The 19,461-nt window shown below is 42.9% G+C and overlaps 1 protein-coding gene across 2 annotated transcripts in view; it reads right to left on the bottom strand.

Moving 5' to 3' along the window:
* TANGO2 (transport and golgi organization 2 homolog) overlaps positions 1-18,472 on the bottom strand; it is a gene marked incomplete at its 5' end in the record, with an annotated part of 94,663 nt that extends 76,191 nt beyond the window's left edge. The window contains one exon of one of the 2 annotated variants that reach the window (XM_081842836.1): positions 18,381-18,472. In XM_081842836.1, coding sequence (XP_081698962.1) covers positions 18,381-18,472 — 92 coding nt within the window. The remainder of the gene's footprint in view (positions 1-18,380) is intronic. The other variant, XM_081842838.1, reaches the window with a different exon arrangement.
* Between the last annotated feature and the right edge of the window lie 989 nt (positions 18,473-19,461).

The following is a 19,461-nucleotide window of genomic DNA, read 5'->3' as shown; positions in this document are numbered from 1 at the left end:
TTTGAATAAAGAAGTGCATTGGTAAGCTTATGTTAAAAGCAAAGAACAAGTTTGCATTTGATTTTTAAGATGCAACGAGAAAATAAAGGGGATGGGGAGGGATGCACACAACTGCGTCTTTACTAACACAATCAAAGGAAGGCAATGAAATGTTTTTTAAATATTTTGCTCCCCATACTTACTAAAATGAATACTTGAAACGAAGAAAACTACTTCAACTCTTTTGAGTATACTAGAGGGACATGGACCAAGGAGAGTTCATGTGATTAAAAGAATCATCCCAGATAGCTCAGTTGTGCAAAATCAATATTGAAGAATCATTTATTGTTAAATGATATGGTCAGTTGAATGAGTTCCTACTTTAACAAGCACAGCTTGGATATCCAGGTACCTTTTGGCTTTTACCTGAAATCTGTTTTCCCCATTCCTGGTAGTTTCTACTGCACAATTACAGTGGTACCTCGGGTTAAGTACTTAATTCGTTCCGGAAACTGTTCTTAACCTGAAGCACCACTTTAGCTAATGGGGCCTCCTGCTGCTACCGCGCCGCCGGAGCACAATTTCTGTTCTCATCCCGAAGCAAAGTTCTTAACCTGAAGCACTATTTCTGGTTACAGATAGGTAGCCGTGTTGGTCTGCCATAGTCAAAACAAAACAAATTCCTTCCAGTAGCACCTTAAAGACCAACTAAGTCAGTTCTTGGTATGAGCTTTCGTGTGCATGCACACTTCTTCAGATACACTGTATCAGATCAGTGTATCTGAAGAAGTGTGCATGCACACGAAAGCTCATACCAAGAACTGACTTAGTTGGTCTTTAAGGTGCTACTGGAAGGAATTTGTTTTGTTTTCACTATTTCTGGGTTAGCAGAGTCTGTAACCTGAAGCATATGTAACCTGAGGTACCACTGTACAAAGATCAAATTTGTGTATACCTTTCCATGAACTGGTTTGTTGCAGTTCCTTATGTACATCCCAATAGAGAAATATGCTTTCTCCTTGAAAGAAATTATTTTCAATCATATTGAGGGCTGCAAAATTTGTTCTGGAAAGTAAGGAATTCTGATCTCAGCATTTAAGAGACACTGAGATGTTTTGATTTTGATAACTCACTTGATATGAAAAGCACAAGGCTGAAATCCTAACCCCCACTTACCTGAGAGTAAGCACTACTGAATTGAGTAGGACTTACTTCTTAGTTGGCTTGCTCTGTCAGGAGTACACCTCAGTAGATCTATTTCTTGATATGGTAACTAATGACTAATAAATGACTAAATATTGCTATTTCTTGACTTTATGTGATGTACATTCCTAAGAATTTGGGTTGGGGTCCAGGACAACTTTGTAAGCACATCAAGGGGTCAATGAACTTAAGAGGTTTGGGAAACTCTGCTTTAAACAGTTATTTCTGAACCTTATGTACACAACTGTGGCATAGAGCCCACACACTGGAAAATACAGGAATGCCTTTCACAAGCTATGATAAAGGGAGCTTGGGAAGAGAAGGCTATGGCAACAGTGAAATCTGTGGGATTGAGGGATCAAGAGCCAAGACTGAGCCATTTCCCTGTCTGTGGAGGTGGGTGGGTTGAGAGAGAAAGCGATGAATATATGGGCATGAAAAAAGAACGTGTAACAAAGACGGCAGAGAGACATACATTGAGGGAGATGTAATAGGGACAGGGGCTGAGGGTCTTGGCAACACTTTTCATCCCCTTTGCCAGTCCCAAAAATTGGCTTCTAGTGTCGTTCACGGCAATTAAAATGAGATACAAGGAACAATATAAAACACTGCTGGGGGGGGTGGTTCTTGGCTATGTCCACACATGATGGAAGGACGCCTGGACAAAGCCTCTGCTCATTCTGACAGCCATAGCGTCTGTGACAAACACTGCAGATGATCCAAAGAATACCACAAATTCTCAACATGCCAATTGGTTCTGTGCAAACATTATAGGCAAGAAATTAAGATACAGCAAATCCAGAGCTGGGGAATCTAAGGGTCTCCAGCTGTCGCTGAACTACAACTCCCATCATCCATGACAACCGACTGTGCTGGTTAGGGCTGATGGGAGCTGGGAGCCTAACAATCTATGGAGGTGGGATACAACCTCATCCTTGCATTAAGCAAAGCAAGAACTGCAAAACCCGGTATATATACAGCTATTAGGCATGGTCAGGATACGGCACTTGTACATGATATGGAAGTGCTTGCGCACTCAATGCCGCCGCCACCATCATCCTGGTACTTCCCTTGCTGCCCTCTGCCTTGCTACATCCTCACCCCAGCACATGGCAGCAGTCCACCTAGTGCACCGTGACCGAGGTATGGACCTTCATAACATTGGTGTTCAACCCTCAGCCAAATCGTACAATACCCTATTGGTTAATTATTATTTTTTTAGAAGAGAAGGTGAAAAGGGGAAGAGCCCACAGCCTATTGGTAGAAGACATGTTCTGTACACAGAAATCCAAGGTTGACTTGGCATGTCCAACTAAAAGCAGGGTTTCTCAAACTTGGGACTCCAGCTGTTTTTGGCCTACAACTCCCATCATCCCTAGCTAGCAGGACCAGTGGTCAGGGATGATGGGGACTGTAGTCTAAAAACAGCTGGAGACACAGGTTTGGGAAACCCTGAGCTAAAAGGATAGCATATGATGGAAATGACCTCTGCTCAAGACCCTGGAGAGCTACTGCCAGTCACAGCAGACAATACTGAGCTTAGGTCCACCTTCCCAGCCTGGTATCTTCCAGATGTCTAGGTCTACTGCTCCCATCAACCCTGGTCAGCATGACTAATAGTCAGGGATGATAAGATGGGTAGTTCAAAACATCAGGAGGGCACCAGGTTGGGGAAGGCCATGCTTGAAGCAGAATTGGTCTAACTTGGTATAAGGCAGCTTCCTGAGCTTTTGTGCTTCTTCTTCTGTTGCAGGAAACACTTGGGAATGAGTCTTTGATCTACTCCAGCATACAGTGGTACCTCGGGTTAAGTACTTAATTCGTTCCGAAGGTCCGTATTTAACCTGAAACTGTTCTTAACCTGAAGCACCACTTTAGCCAATGGGGCCTCCTCCTGCTGCTGTACCACCAGAGCACGATTTCTGTTCTCATCCTGAAGCAAAGGAAGCAAAGTTCTTAACCTGAGGTACTATTTCTGGGTTAGTGGAGTCTGTAACCTGAAGCATATGTAACCCGAGGTACCACTGTATTCTCAAGACAGCAGTCCTCAAACTTTTGATAAGATATAAGTATTTGTAGAAGGGATCACAACTCAGCAGTGAGCACATACTTCCCATACATTCGATGCCAGGATCAATCCCCGGTATTTCCAGTTGCAAGGACCCAAAGCAAGGACTCTACCGCTGAGCTGTGGTCCTTTCTTGGAAACAGGGGTCAAGTAGCTGCTGATAGGAAAGACCCCTACCTGAGACCCCGGTGAGACAGTAGAAAACACAGAGGCAGAAGGGCAAATAGTCTTCCTGTATCACTAAGGGGGCTTCCTGTATCACTAAGAAGACTGTAGGAATTAAGACCTCTTATCTTTGAAAATAGTGGATCTCAATGTGACACGCTAAAATTGAAGACGGGCCCTATGTTTAATCAGGTTGAAGTCTACAGGTTGAAAGTATTCTAATGCTACTCCAGAATTCAACTACAAATTAATTGCAGTGGTACCTCGGGTTACGAACTTAAGGTCCGTTCTTAACCCGAAACCGTTCTTAACCTGAGGCGCGCTTTCACTAATCGGGCCTCCTGCTGCCGCCGCACCACCAGCACGTGATTTCCATTCTCTTTTTAATTTTTTTTATAAATAATTTTTATAAATTTTCCGACAAAAATATACAATTTTATCGAAATTTCCACAAATTTGGTTCTTTTGGGACTTCCTTCAGCTTCTCTGGCAATCATCCATATTTACCTCTCAATCACGCATTTCTCCGTTTATATTGCCATTAAACTTCCCTCCCACTCCTATTTCTTTTTAACAATATATCTCAACTTTCACAGTGCTTCTTGAAACCCCACCAGCGTTGTTTGCACATCAGATATTCTTTTCAGATATTCAACAAATTTCCCCCAGTCCTCGATGAACTTTTGGTCTCGAAGATATCTAATTTTTCCGGTTAGTCTGTCCAGTTCTGAATAGTCTGTCAGCTTCAGTCTCCATTCTTCTATCGTCGGTATTTCCTCGTTTCCATTTCTGGGCCAGTAGAATTCTTGCTGCTGTAACTGCATATTGAAAAAGTTTACAGTCTTTTCTTCTTATTTCATTCCCTGTAATTCCTAAAAAAAAGGTCTCTGGTTTCTTTACAAATGTATATTTTAACATCTTTTTCATTTCATTGTAGATCATCTCCCAGAAACCCTTCACTTTCTTACACTCCCACCACATGTGATAAAACGTACCTTCTTTTTCTTTACATTTCCAACACTTATTGCACATCTTATATATTTTTGCTAACTTTACCGGTGTAATATACCATCTGTAAAACATTTTCATAACATTTTCTTTAAGTACCGTACAAGCAGTAAATCTTAAATTCTCTTTCCACAGTTTTTCCCAGTCCTCAAACTGTATATTGTAACCGAAATCTCTGGCCCATTGTATCATTACTGATTTGACTTCTTCATCTTTTGTATTCCATTCCAACAATATTTTATACATTTTTGACAAACTTTTACAATTATTATTTATCACATCTGTCTGGAACTTTGAATCTTTTTCTGCATAACCACTTTCTTTAATGTCTTTTTTAAACATTTCATTAACCTGAAAATAATGCAACCAATCATATACATGTTCTTTGACTTGTTCATATGGCTTTAATTTCCATTTTCCTCCTCTGGTTATCAATTCACCATATGTAATCCAATTACTTCTCATATTTATTTTCTTTACACTCGTAATCTCTAGTGGAGACAACCAGTGTGGAACTTTTGGTTCTAATAGGTTTTTGTACCTATCCCATATTTCAATTAATGAGCTCCGGAATATGTGGTTCCCAAAGCCTTTATGAATTTTCTTCTTTTCACACCATAGATACGTGTGCCATCCAAATCTGTTATCAAATCCTTCTAAATCTAATAACTCTTTGTTCTCTAATTTTATCCATTCTCTCAACCAGCAAAGACATGCTGCTTCGTAGTACAGTTTCAAGTCCGGCAGGGCGAAGCCTCCTCTTTCCTTTACATCCGTTAATAACTTAAAATTTAATTCTCGGCTTCTTGCCCTGCCAGATATACCTTGAAAGCACTCTTTGCCACTCTTTGAAAATTGCTACCCCCTTTAATATGGGGATAGTTTGAAACAAAAATAACATCTTTGGAAGGACACTCATTTTTATCGTAGATATTCTACCCCAAAAAGATAATTTCATTCTTCCCCACACCTCTAGATCTTTATCCCATTCCAGACCGGTATATAGTTGTTCTGAAACAAGTCAATATTTTTGGGAGTTAACCAAATTCCTAAATATTTGACCTTTTTCACCACCTCTCTCTCTGTTCTTTGTTGCATTATTTCTATTATACTTTGATCCATATTTTTTGTAATTATTTTGGTTTTCTTCTTATTTAGTCTGAACCCTGCCACACTTCCAAATTTCTCAATCTCATCCAAGACTTCTTTTACACTTTCTAATGGTTCTTCAATCGTAATTACCAGATCATCTGCAAAGGCTTTTACTTTATATTCGTTCTGACCAACTGTTACCCCTTTTATTAGTTCATTTTGTCTCATCGACCTCAAGAAAACCTCTAGGACCATTATAAATAGTAATGGCAAGAGTGGACATCACTGTCTAGTTCCTTTTGTTATTTTTATATCTTCTGTAGTCACATTATTTACAATTAGCTTTGCTTTCTGCTCTGTATAAATTGCCCTTATCCCATTAAAGAACTCAGTCCCCACATCCATAAACTCTAAATTCTTCAACATAAAGGCCTTTTCTGCATCAACAAACATTAATATGGCTTGTTTCTCATTCCTAGCCATCAGATATTCCAAAATATTAATTACATTTCTTATATTATCTTTCATCTATGTGATTTCCGTTCTCATCCTGGGGCAAAGTTCTTAACCTGGTTACTTCCAGGTTAGCAGAGTTTGTCACCGAAAGTGTTTGTAACCCGAGGTGTTTGTAACCCAAGGTACCACTGTACTATTGACAACTAGTCCTGCTTACATTTTAGTATATGGCATAACATCAACATTTTAAAGTGATTCTGAAAACACAAAAAAATGGATATTTCAACAACAAAACTCAGTGGTGTTGTTTTTTGCACAATACTCCTGGTTGAGGAATGACCACATATGCTTTCTGTGTGGTATAAATATTGTACAATGGTTGGGGGGATGCTTAAGAGCAGCTCTATTATGCAATGCCAGAAACAGATGGCCAGAAGAGTTATGCTTGAGAATTGTGGAGGGGGTGGGGAATCATAGCAGCAGTCATGAGTATTTATCGCTTTTTACAGTTACCAGGTAAAACATTGATCAATTCTCTCAGCTGTTACCCAACAGCATTAATTTCTTGCTTTTGTACTAAATAAGAAAGCCATTTATTAAGCCCTAAAGATGTGTAGCAATTCATTTACAACTCCAAATCCAGTCACACCTGTAAAGTACTGCTGCTTGTATAGTTCTACAGCCTGGGAAACAAATTAAACTTTGGCACATACTTAAATTTTAACGTGCATTTGATTCACAACACTTGCTTGTTTTTATGGGCACACAACACGTGCGCTTCCACTTGGCTTAAGCTTACCGCAAAATTCCTATCTTCTAAGTATACAAAACATGGATTGAATAAATATAGGAGCCAGAGGAACTGGAATAATCTAATTTTGAATACTATCTGAGAAACACCTTGTCACAGTTCCGAGTCCAATTCACTGAAATAAACAGGGATTATGCCTTAGCCTTGTGCTGTTCTTTGACAATTCCCCTATATTTCAGCTGAGATTAAAGATACTTCTGATGGGTTGTGCTATTTATGAAGGCTGGTGTGGTATAATGCATTACACTGGGAACTACTATATTTAAACTACGTCAACAAAAAAGTAATATAACATCTACAATGATTTTCAATATCCACCTCGTTTCACTCAATGCCCAGGTAAGTTTACTTATAACAGATGTATCATGTAGTTTAATGTGCCATTTTCTTAATGCAGTCATTTGAAAATTCCACAGGTATTGTTAAATCTTGGTGTTGCAATGATGTAAAACATAATCTATTCTTTTACTTCCGGTACAGTCCATTTTAATATTTAAAATATTGAATACTTTTTAAGGTAGAAACTTAACTTTCCAAAAGCACATATTTGCCTTCAGAATCCTCTAGCACTGCCATAAGATCACAACCAATGAACAAAGTCCCTTCCCTCTTGTCTACATTTCAGAAATTTCCAATCATTTTTATATTATAATTAGCTCTTGATATCACTGCAATATCATTTTTTAAAATTATGGTCATTTAATCATATTTGATATTGTAATAGGGTTGCAATACCATTGATACCATTTTAAAACTATTTTCATGTAATACAGAAGCTACTTTATTCATTTACTTCTTAATTACTGTGACATGTGTCATTACTACCAATTTTATTTGTTACCTTTATACCTCACCTCTTTCTCTACAACAACCCTGTGTGGTAAAAGGTAAAGGACCTCTGGACGGTTAAGTCCAGTCAAAGGCGACTATGGGGTTGCAGCGCTCATCTTGCTTTCAGGTTGAGGGAGCCAGCGTTTGTCTGCATAGTTTTCTGGGTTATGTGGACAGCATGACTAAATCGCCTTAAAGCCAGTGTGCTGTAGTGGTTAAAAGTGTCAGACTAGGGACCTGGGAGACCAGGGCACACAGAAATGCCGTATACCTTCCCACTACAGCGCTGCTTTCAAACTGCTAGATTGGCAGGAGCTGGGAAAGAGCAACGGGAGCTCACCCTGTCTCAGGGATTCGAACCACCGTTCTGATCGGCAAGCGCAAGAAGCTCAGTGGTTTAGACCACAGTGCCACCCATATATCGTGTGGTAGATTAGCCTGAAAGACAGTGACTGACCCAAGGACCAAGTGGGGAACCCTGGTCTCCCAGGTCCCTAGTCTGACACTTTTAACCACTACAGCACACTGGCTTTAAGGCGATTGTGATGGCACATGAAGTCCAATACAGCTTGGTACTCAGTTACTTAAAGGATCGTCTGTCCCTTTTTCAGCTTAAAGGTAAAGGTAAAGGGAGCCCTGACCATTAGGTCCAATCGTAACCAACTCCGGGGTTGCGGCGCTCATCTTGCTTTATTGGCCGAGGGAGCCGGCGTACAGCTTCTGGGTCATGTGGCCAGCATGACTAAGCCACTTCTGGCGAACCAGAGCAGCGCACGGAAACGCCGTTTACCTTCCCGCCGGAGCGGTACCTATTTATCTACTTGCACTTTTGGGTGTGCTTTCAAACCGCTAGGTTGGCAGGAGCAGGGACTGAGCAATGGGAGCTCACCCCGTCACGGGGATTCGAACCGCCGACCTTCTAATCGGCAAGTCCTAGGCTCTGTGGTTTAATCCACAGCGCCACCCGCATCCCATACTTTATCAGCTTACCTGTCTGAAAACCATCAGTGGATACCCTTCATTGTGCTACATGGCCTGGTGAGATTTGTTGTGCTGAGACATGGGAGAGTGATTTCTCTGAGCTGGCACCCAATTTATGGAATGCCTTCCTCTCTATGATCTACCGGGAGCTGACTTTTTGCTTTCCAGTGCCAGGTGTTGATAATGTGTTACTCCCTGGACTGCGTGCTAAAATGTAGTTGGCTGTGTTCCGTAGACCAGTGGTTCCCAGTTGGTGCTCCGCGGACCCCTGGAGGTCCATGGCACCATTCATGTAACAAAAAACTACCATAGAGGTATCAAAATTTTCAAAAGTAGGGGGTCCATGGCTTGGCTTTTGAAAAGGAGGGGGTCTGCAATACTTAAGTTAATTGGGAACCATGGGCTATAGACTGTTAAGAGGCTGATTTGCTTTATTTGTCCTCATTTTATTGTATAATTCTATATATTACAGTGGTGCCCCGCAAGACAAATGCCTCGCAAGACGGAACACTCGCTAGACGAAAGAGTTTTCCGTTTTGGAGGCGCTTCGCAAAACGAATTTCCTATGGGCTTGCTTCGCAAGACGAAAATGTCTTGTGAGTTCCTGCGGGTTTTTTCCCCTCCCCCCCTTTTTCTAAGCCGCTAAGCCGCTTATCCGATAAGCCGATAAGCCGCTAAACCGCTAATAGCGCTAATCCGCTAAGCCGTCAATGGGCTTGCTTCGCAAGACGAAAAAACCGCTAGACGAAGAGACTCGCGGAACGGATTCTTTTCATCTTGCGAGGCACCACTGTATTGTTGGTTGTGGGGGGGGGGGTTAATTGCTGATTGCATCGCACCCCCACCCACCCTGGGATGGCTTGCAATGAAAGGCATGTCACACATATTTTAAATAAATTAAAATATTATTGTTATTTAAGGGTCACATACTCCACATGGCCAAGAATATACAAAAAGGCTGCAGCAAGAGTTAAACACTAGCCTCACAGAAAAGACTCTCCACTGGATGACACCAGCAGCTATGTGAATACACTTTACCAAGAATACCAGAAGGCTGGATGCTGCTGGAATATCTAGTCAGTCAGTTTTCACAACCAGCCAGCATCCGGGGCAGACCTCACCATAAAAGTAAGTGTGAAAATAGTTAGATGATAGATTCCAGATTTCCATGCCTCCGGTCTCCATTTCCGTATGTCACAAAAAGGCTCAATGGGTCATTATTTTGCTTCAGAAGCAAAATATCTCTTAAGGTCAGCTCTGACAGCATGTACAGTTGTATTGTCAGACAATGATCATCACAAGTACATCAGCAGAAAACCGCTACCTCTAAAGCTGTCGCACGCAGCACCCAAGGCTGACTGAAGACATTTATTCTTTAACTCTCACTGTAGTCAAAGGTTACTTACAACCGGCAGATGGAAACTGACTTCAAAAGAGCTTTGAAGAATCAAGGTCAGAGAGCTAATGCCCTGAGGATTTATAGCAGTCACGAAAAGGCATTGGCACATACAACTAATTAGACACATTGGATGGTGGCTATTAGCTATGACACCCATGTTCACGTAGCCTAATATATATAAAATATGTAGATACTTATTTATAAATGGCTAACAAAAAGTGGTATGCAACACGCTTAACAAAAAATGAAGGTCAAAATACAATCAGTAGAGCAAAACAAGTAATAATCAAATATACGCTGAGCAGCAAAAATGAGATACCAAGCCATATTGCTATTTCCCAAAGGTTTATTTAAAAAGAAATGTTTTTAACACGTGTCAGAAACCACAGATAGACTCATGTTGAATGTCCACAGGGAGTGTGTTCCAGAGTGTAGGCACCATTATGGAAAATGATCTCTTCTGAGTAACTGCCAGGTGGAGCTCATGAACGTGCAACCGTACCAGGAGGGCCTCTTTGAATGACCATCATGACCAGGAACAATAAGGGAGAAGGTGGTCTCTCACATAAACATGTTCTATACTAAGGGAACTCTGGGAGAGGTGAGTGAGGGGAAGTTCTGTTGTGCAGCCAGCTAGGACTGCTCATGCTAGTGGAACTGTTTAGTTTCACATTGCCTGTTATTATTTTTGGAGAGGGTTGTTTGAGATAGTGTAGAATACTGCCTTCCAGTGTTTAAAAACTGTGCTCACAATCAGTTGCACTCAGCTAAGTCCTACTCAGAAGGAAACCTATTAGCTTCAATGGGTCTACTCCGAGTAGGAGTAGCATACACTACCCATTAACAATATTTTATATGAAAAACAGTAAGAGAGGAACTAATATTGCAAACTAAGGGGGCAACTCTATATGCACTTATGTGGATAAGCAACCATGGAGTAAATGAGATTTAATTTATTCTGAGTTGACATGCATAGGAATTAGATATGCACAGGAAGAAGTGGATAACTCAGTTGGTTAGAGCACAATGCCAAGGTTGCAGGTTTAATCCCCATATGAGACAGCTGCATATTCCTGCATTGCAGGAGTTGGGTCCCATCCAACTCTACAATTCTATGATGCTATGATTGCCCTGTAAAACAGTGGGGTCTGCTGCTAAAACCCTAACCAGGTTTAGAAGAGAAATTTCTTAACTTATCAGTGAAGACGGAGGAGGAGGTCCAGGCAGATATGCCAAGGAAGAAGCTGCAAGGTATTTGAATGAAGACTCTCTCACATATCCCAACACACTTTTGCCTGAATAACTGTTAGAAGAGAATCTTCATCAGATCATAGGGGACTGGCACCATGATACAAGAGCTAGTGGTCCTTGAGATAGGCAGGACTTAAGCAATTTAGGGCTTTAAACGTGACCACAAACATCTTGAACTGTGCCTGGAAACTAAATGGTAACAAACACTCCTGCAAGCATGGGAATCCACAGGAATGTTTTGGGGGAGGTGCTGAGAGGAGGTAACAGGTCAATTTCTTACAAAAAAAGGAGTAGTGTCTGTACATTTGGTCTCATATCTCAGGTTTTACAAATGGTAGAAATGCAATGTTCTTTTAATGAAAGCTGGAAATTATGGTTGTGGGAGAGCTTGCCCCCACCATGGCCTCCCATGGCTGTAAGTATGCTTCTACCATGAACCTAGCTGCCACATTCTGGACCAACTAAAGTTTCCAGAGACTTCTCAGAGGCTGCACCCATAACAGAGCATATTACAAATCCAATCAAGGTAGGATTAGTCTAACCACTGCTAGGGGTATCCTGCTCAATGATGCTAACTGGCTGTTATATCAATTAAGCTGGTATCTCTGTAAAATTCATCTGATTTCCCTTCTACTACTCACAAAACCAGATTACTCCAATATCAGAAAAGGTAATTGTTCAAGGATTTTCAATTACCATCATTTGCTTACAATGAAATAAGGCCATTTTGCATTTGGTAAATTAACATTTAAAAGCTTATTTCTGAATATAGTCAACACTGACCATTTTGCATTCACCTTAATGCTTTCCTCGGGAGTACTGTTGAGTATTGTACTTAACAGCTTTCAATTGCCTTCTGCAGGGTGAAATGGCCAGGTGCTAACAACATTATACATAGTTCTACACATATTTAGCAAAAAGAAAACATTTTAGAACAGAAGTCACCAAGGAAAAACACAAGCCTGTTCTTAAGAGTGCAGAATCTCCACTGGTTTGGTTTGCAGTACTAAAACACAACACTTTCAATCAATTATTTCCTAAAGGGCTGCTGATTTTGGCAAGAGCAGCAGGAAAGACAGCACTCTATCAATCACTGGTTTTGGAACAGACATGGTATCATAACCTATTCCACTACAATATTCTGAAATAGGGGAGAATGCAGGCAACACAGATTTGCTCAAGGAACATGTGTGGAACCTGTGGCCCTCCAAATGTTGGATTACAGCTCCTATTCCTGACCATTGGCAATGCTGGCTGGGGCTGATGGGAGTTGGAATCTAGCAACATCTGGAGGGCTACAGTTCTCCACCTCGGGCCTAAGGCATTTTAAAAATGTGTGATAGTGTATCAGAGCAATAAACTGAGCACTGTTTTCTTGCACAGACTTTTGAGGGAGATGCCACGCTAGAAACCTGGGTTCTGATACACTTGAATACCAAACTCTCATATTTTTTAAAAGGCAAGATAAAAAGGTATAACATACAAACAAATCAGTCCTTTGCTGACAGGTAGTCCTGAGTACAGAGCTTCCATCCACAGAGTTCCCAAGCATATCATGAAAAGCTCACTCATTACAGAACTGTAAAGCGCTGGGGATATTTTGGGGTTTTGGTGTGTAACACAACTTCATTTTCAGAACTTAAGTTTCTGAACCTCACAGTTGCAGAAAAATAAACACACAATGCTACTATGCACCCTGAAAAGTCATTTCGCCCAATGTAAAAGAATAAAAAGGATTGCCGTTCCTTTCTTGCTTTTCTACACCAAGCCTCCTCCTGTGCATTTAATGTGCAGCTCAACATGGAAATAGTAGATGTTTATGTTATACCAAGGTATAAGGTAAGCCCCATTGAACTCAAAGGTGAGTAAAAACAAAATAAAAAAATTCCTTCCAGTAGCACCTTAAAGACCAACTGAGTAAAGGTGCTACTGGAAGGAATTTTTTTGGAAGGAATTTTTTTATTTTGTTTTGACCATGGCAGACCAACACGGTTACCTATCTGTCAAAGGTGAGTAGACAGGATTGTCTAGCAGAGTATAAGGATTGTGATTAAGCTTTCCCCATTACTTTACCTCAAAGCAAGGAACAACTTCTTTGCCAACTTTATTTTCTCATGCCAGGCTTCTGCGTAAAGATGCAGGCCCAGTAAAGAATTAAAGAAAGGTTTGCAGCTGCGGTTATGGTGGGGGTGGAGTGGGAATCCTAATCTCCTCTTCTGCTCTTATTTGGTATGCAGAATCAGCAGGTGGACAGTTTCAAGGACTTGAAGACAAACACTATTACCTGATTGCTACTGACCAAATAGCTGCTAAAGGTGCTGCTAAATTCAAAAGTTGATTACACTTGTGACACTTAAAAGAAAATGTGTGGAGTTATCATTGTTCAAAGGTACCTGCCTGATCTCCTGCACAAGCCCACATTGGAATCCACTCAGTTGTGCAAATTTAAGCATAGATTTTAACCGTATGTTATGATGGAGATCCATGGTTACATTTTAAAAGAATAAATTGAAAGGGGTCTCCATAGAGGGGTCTTAATTTGTCCACAATGGCAGCACTATTGTGGTGCTGTTTTGCTGATCAGAATTACTCCCCCAGCTGCTATTTGCCCTGTGAGGGTCTTGGACTGAAATAAAGTGACAACTCCCTCCCTCTTGCATTTTTCATTTTTAAAAATAAATAAATAAACCACAAAATACAAGGACAGTTCTTCTACATCAGGCATCCCAAACTCAGCCCTCCAGCTGTTTTGGGACTACAATTCCCATCATCCCTGACCACTGTTCCTGTTAGCTAGAGATGATGGGAGTTGTAGTCCCAAAACCGCTGGAGGGCCGAGTTTGTGGATGCCTGTTCTACATAATGGCCCACACTAATAGAGAAAGCCTAAGGTGTACTGCTTCAAAATGAGGTCAATAACTAAAAAAATATTTATGTAACATCACTATCACATCTTTCCCTATGGAATTCAAGGCAGCACACATGAAGTTCCCAGCAGACGTCAAAAGGGTTATCATTAGCAAGGATTGCTAAACTTGTATCACTTTGTTACAACTGAAGTTCCCCCTTTCCTCCCAGGAAATCAAAGTTACATATGTGGTGTGTGGCCCTTCAGTTTTATCCTCACTACAACCCTGAGAGGTGGTTTGGGCTAAAAGACGGTGATTGGGCCAAAATTAGAGTGAATTTCCGTACTAAACAATGATTGACCCTGGATCTTCCAAGTCATGTGACTTTCTATCCCCAAAGTAGAAAAACAGCACGACGTTTTTCCATACCTCAAGCAGAACTCCTGGGAATAAACACCTGTGTTTCCAATGGTTGTTTTCAGAACTGTAGTTTGTATTTTTTCTGCTTCCTTCCCCAACCCATATTTCTTGTTTGCCATGTCTTTTCAATTGTAAGGGTAAGAAATATCTTACTACAGGATTTCATAAGCTGCTCTGGCCACCTTTTTGGCTAATCAGCAGGGACAAAAGTGCTTCAAATCAATAAAACAATTTACGACTCTTTTTTTCAATACAGAGAAAATACAAATTGAAGCAAGTCAATACACACAAGGGTGGGGGGAGAAGAACGCATGAGAGAGAGAGAAAGTCCACAACTCTTTCCCCAAAAAGGTTACTTTTCAACAGATAGGGGGATCTGTTACATTTGTTTGATGCTGAACAAGGCTCCTTCAGATGAGCCTCCATCTGTAATCTGTGAAGTCCAACACCTCACTGAGGACTATGCATTGTTGTACACTAATCAACAAAGTGTAACATCCTTGCTATTTTGCTTTACTGTGTAAGTTGCTTTGAGGCACTTGAATGCAAAAGTGAAACAAAAATAATAATTCTCAGAGAGGTGGTCTCATTGGCATAAATGGACCTAACAACTGGATAAGCTCAGTTGGTAAAGCATGAAACACCGTATTTTTCGCTCTATAAGACGCACCAGACCACAAGACGCACCTAGTTTTTGGAGGAGGAAAACAAGAAAAAAAATATTCTGAATCTCAGAAGCCAGAACAGCAAGAGGGATTGCTGCACAGTGAAAGCAGCAATCCCTCTTGCTGTTCTGGCTTCTGGGATAGCTGTGCAGCCTGCATTCGCTCCATAAGATGCACACACATTTCCCCTTACTTTTTAGGAGGGGAAAAGTGAGTCTTATAGAGCAAAAAATACGGTACTTGATCTCAGGGTTGTGGGTATAAGCCCCACGTTGGGCTTTAGTTTCCTGCATTGTAGGAGGTTGGACCAAATGACCCTAGCGGTCCCATCCAACTCTACAATCCTACGATTCCAATTTAGTTGTGACCATTCATTTCATTTTGCTCCCTAAGTCGCTTTGAGGCACTGGAGTGCAAGAGGGCAACTAATAAATAATGATGATATTCAAGAATTGGTCCCATTGGAAAGGAGCAAGCAAGTTTTCTCCTGCTCCGGAGGGCAGGACTTGAACGAAGTTACAAGAACGGAGATTCCGACTAAACATACGGGGAAACTTTCTGATGTTAAGAGCTGTTCGACAGTGGAACGGACTCCCTCGGGAGGTGGTGGACTCTCCTTCCTTGGAGGTTTTAAAGCAGAGGTTGGATGGCCATCTGTCATTGGATGCTTTAGCCCCATGGTTCCCGTGGGACACACGCCCCACAAGGGGAGCAACTTGATTTTTAAAGGGGGGCAATTCAAGAATGAGTTATTAACAGTTAATGGCCTTTTAGGCTTCCTCCACGGAGTTCACTTTCCGAATAATAAGAATTATATGTCACGTGGGGGGAGGGTGCACCAGGATTTTAGAGATGCTTAGGGGGGCAAAGGGACGCGGGTGCCGCTGTGGGTTAAACCACAGAGCCTAGGGCTTTCCGATCAGAAGATTGGCGGTTCGAATCCCCGCGTCGGGGTGAGCTCCCGTTGCTTGGTCCCAGCTCCTGCCAACCTAGCAGTTCAAAAGCACATCAAAGTGAAGTAAATAGGTACTGCTCTGGCGGGAAGGTAAGCAGCTTAGTCATGCTGGCCACATGACCCGGAAGCTGTACGCCGGCTCCCTCAGCCAATAAAGCGAGATGAGCGCCGCAACCCCAGAGTCGGCCACGACTGGACCTAATGGTCAGGGGTCCCTTTACCTTTACGTGGGCAAAAAAAAGGTTGGGAACCGCTGATCTACAGCAAAAGGAAAGAGCCTCACAGCTTAGATAGGGAGACTGGGCTGAGGGTCTGCAGAAGGTACACAATCAGGAGTTAACTGGAGCATGAGCTTAGCCAAGGTGGGGAGGCAGTCGCTCCCCACCCTCAGCCAAGGTTGGGAACCACTGCTTTAGCCGAATATATCCTGCATTTCAGGGGGTTGGACTAGAAGACCCTTGGTGCCTCTTCCAATCCTATGAATCTATTTCTGAAGGAGCGTCTCCACCCCCATTGTTCTACCCAGACACTGAGGTCCAGCACTGAGGGCCTTCTGGCGGTTCCCTCACTGCAAGAATCCAAGTTACAGGGAACCAGGCAGAGGGCCTTCTCAGCGGTGGCACCTGCCCTGTGGAACACCCTCCCACCAGATGTCAAAGAGAACAACAACTACCAGACTTTTAGAAGACATTTGAAGGCAGCCCTGTTTAGGGAAGCTTTTAATGTTTGATGCATTACTCTATTTTAATATTTTGTTGGAAGCCGCCCAGAGTGGCTGGGGAAGCCCAGCCAGATGGGCGGGGTATAAATAATAAATTATTATTATTATTACTATTATTATGAATGAATGTACCCAAGTTTGTCAAGGGATGGGGGTGGCGCTGTGGGTTAAACCACAGAGCCTAGGACTTGCCGATCAGAAGGTCAGCAGTTCGAATCCCCGTGACAGGGTGAGCTCCCGTTGCTCGGTCCCTGCTCCTGCCAACCTAGCAATTCGAAAGCGCATTAAAGTGCAAGTAGATAAACAGGTACTGCTCTGGCGGGAAGGTAAACGGCGTTTCTGTGCGCTGCTCTGGTTCACCAGAAGCGGCTTAGTCATGCTGGTCATGACCCGGAAGCTGTACGCTGGCTCCCTCGGCCAATAAAGCGAGATGAGCGCCGCAACCCCAGAGTTGTCCGTGACTGGACCTAATGGTCAGGGGTCCTTTTACCTTTATGATGATGATGATAATAATAATAATAATAATTTTTTATTTATACCCCGCCCTCCCCAGCCAAGGCCGGGCTCAGAGCGGCTTACAAACAATAATAAAAACAAGAAGAATGATTACAACTTAAAAACAAAAATAAAATACAACATTAAAATAATGGAACATTAAAATATTAAAATGTAGCCTCATCGCAGGAGAAGGAAAAGAAAAAGAGAGGGGGGGGGAGGGAATCAAATTGGCTCCAAGCCAAAGGCCAGGCGGAACAACTCTTTCTTACAGGCCGTGCGGAAAGAAATCAGATCCTGCAGGGCCCTGGTCTCATGAGGCAGAGCGTTCCACCAGGCTGGAGCCAGAGTTGAAAAGGCCCTGGCTCTGGTTGAAGCCAATCTAACTTCCTTAGGGCCAGAGACCACTAGGGTGTTGCTATTTATGGACCTTGAGGCTCTCCGTGGGGCAGACCGGGAGAGGCGGTCCCGTAGGTACGAGGGTCCTAGGCCGTGAAGGGCTTTAAAGGTCAGAAGCAGCACCTTAAATCTGACCCTGTACTCCACCGGGAGCCAGTGCAGCTGGAAAAGCACTGGGTGAATATGCTCCCATGGCAGAGACCCCGTGAGGAGCCTCGCTGCAGCATTCTGCACCCGCTGGAGTTTCTGGGACAGCTTCAAGGGCAGCCCCGCGTAGAGCGAATTACAGTAGTCAAGCCTGGAGATGACCGTCGCATGATGAATGAATGGACCCAAGTTTGTCACGCCCATTCATTCCAACGGGTCTGCTCCGAGTGCCGCCAACAGCCAAGGCAGCCCTAAGTCAAGAGCCCTCCATCCCTCCGCGGAGAAGGGAAGCCGCGCCCCACCCATCCAAACGTCAGCAGCCGCTTCCCAGCATTGGAAGCGGGAACTGGACGGAGGGAAGAGCCGCTTCTTTCCTCGCCCACAGCCAGGTCCTCGTGCCAGGGCGCCGCCGGGCCCCGCCCTCAGCCGCCCGGTTCGCCTCCCGGCGCCAAACCGCCCTCAGCCGCCTCTCCTCTCCCACTTACCCCCTCAGAAGGCTAAGCGCGCAAGAACCGCCGAGCTCCCTTCGACCCGCTTCCGGGAACACAGCCCACCTCGCAACAACGGCCGCGCTCATTCGCCGCTCGGGTCTGACCACGCCCGGCGCCCGCTCATTGGCCAGGTTTGAACGCACCTCGCGCCGGCCCCTCCCTCGACCCCGCCTCCTTCTTCCTTTTTTTGCTCCTCGCTGATTGGCTGGCTTCGCCAAGAGCCGCTGAAAGCCTCTCCGGCTTCTAGAAGAGGCGTGGCTTTTTCCTTTGGGTAATCTGCTTTAGGTAGGGAATGTTTTCCCTGGCTGTTCCCTCCTCCTGCTCGGCCCTTTCTCTCCCTTTCAAATAAAATAAAATAAAATAAAATAAAATAAAATAAAATAATAAATAAATAAATTTATTTATTTATTTATTTATTTATTTATTTATTTATTTATTTTTCTGTAAATGTCTTTTTTTGGGGGTGGGGGAGAAAATATATACGGTATATATAACATTTTTGATTTTGCATGCACAGAAAATAGAGTTTTTGAAAAAAAAAATTATGCAAATATAAGAGGGAAATAAATCATAAGTTTAATAGAAATAGATAAAAGCAGTACCGGTACTTTTTTCTGGGGGGACACACCCCTAAACATTTTGTGAATCTTTGTACTTTTGTCCATTTACTGTATTTGTTTTTCCCAATCTGAACTATAAAATGGTGATTTTCTTGAGTCAAAATGAGAGTTACCCTAAACATTTTTTTAAGGGGAAAAAAGCACTTGCCGATCAGAAGGTCGACGGTTCGAATCCCCGCAACAGGATGAGCTCCCGTTGCTCGGTCCCAGCTCCTGCCAACCTAGCAGTTCAAAAGCACGTCAAAGTGCAAATAGATAAATAGGTACTGCTGCGGTGGGAAGGTAAACGGCGTTTCCGTGCACTGCTCTGGCTCGCCAGAAGCGGCTTAGTCATGCTGGCCACATGACCCGGAAGCTGTACGCCAGCTCCCTCGGCCAATAAAGCGAGATGAGCGCCGCAACCCCAGAGTCGTCCATGAGTGGACTTAACGGTCAGGGGTCCCTTTACCTTTACC

The sequence above is a fragment of the Podarcis erhardii genome (assembly GCF_964252035.2).
Source record: "Podarcis erhardii genome assembly, chromosome: 15".
NCBI lineage: Eukaryota > Metazoa > Chordata > Lepidosauria > Squamata > Lacertidae > Podarcis > Podarcis erhardii.
This window is presented reverse-complemented; position numbering and strand designations above follow the sequence as displayed.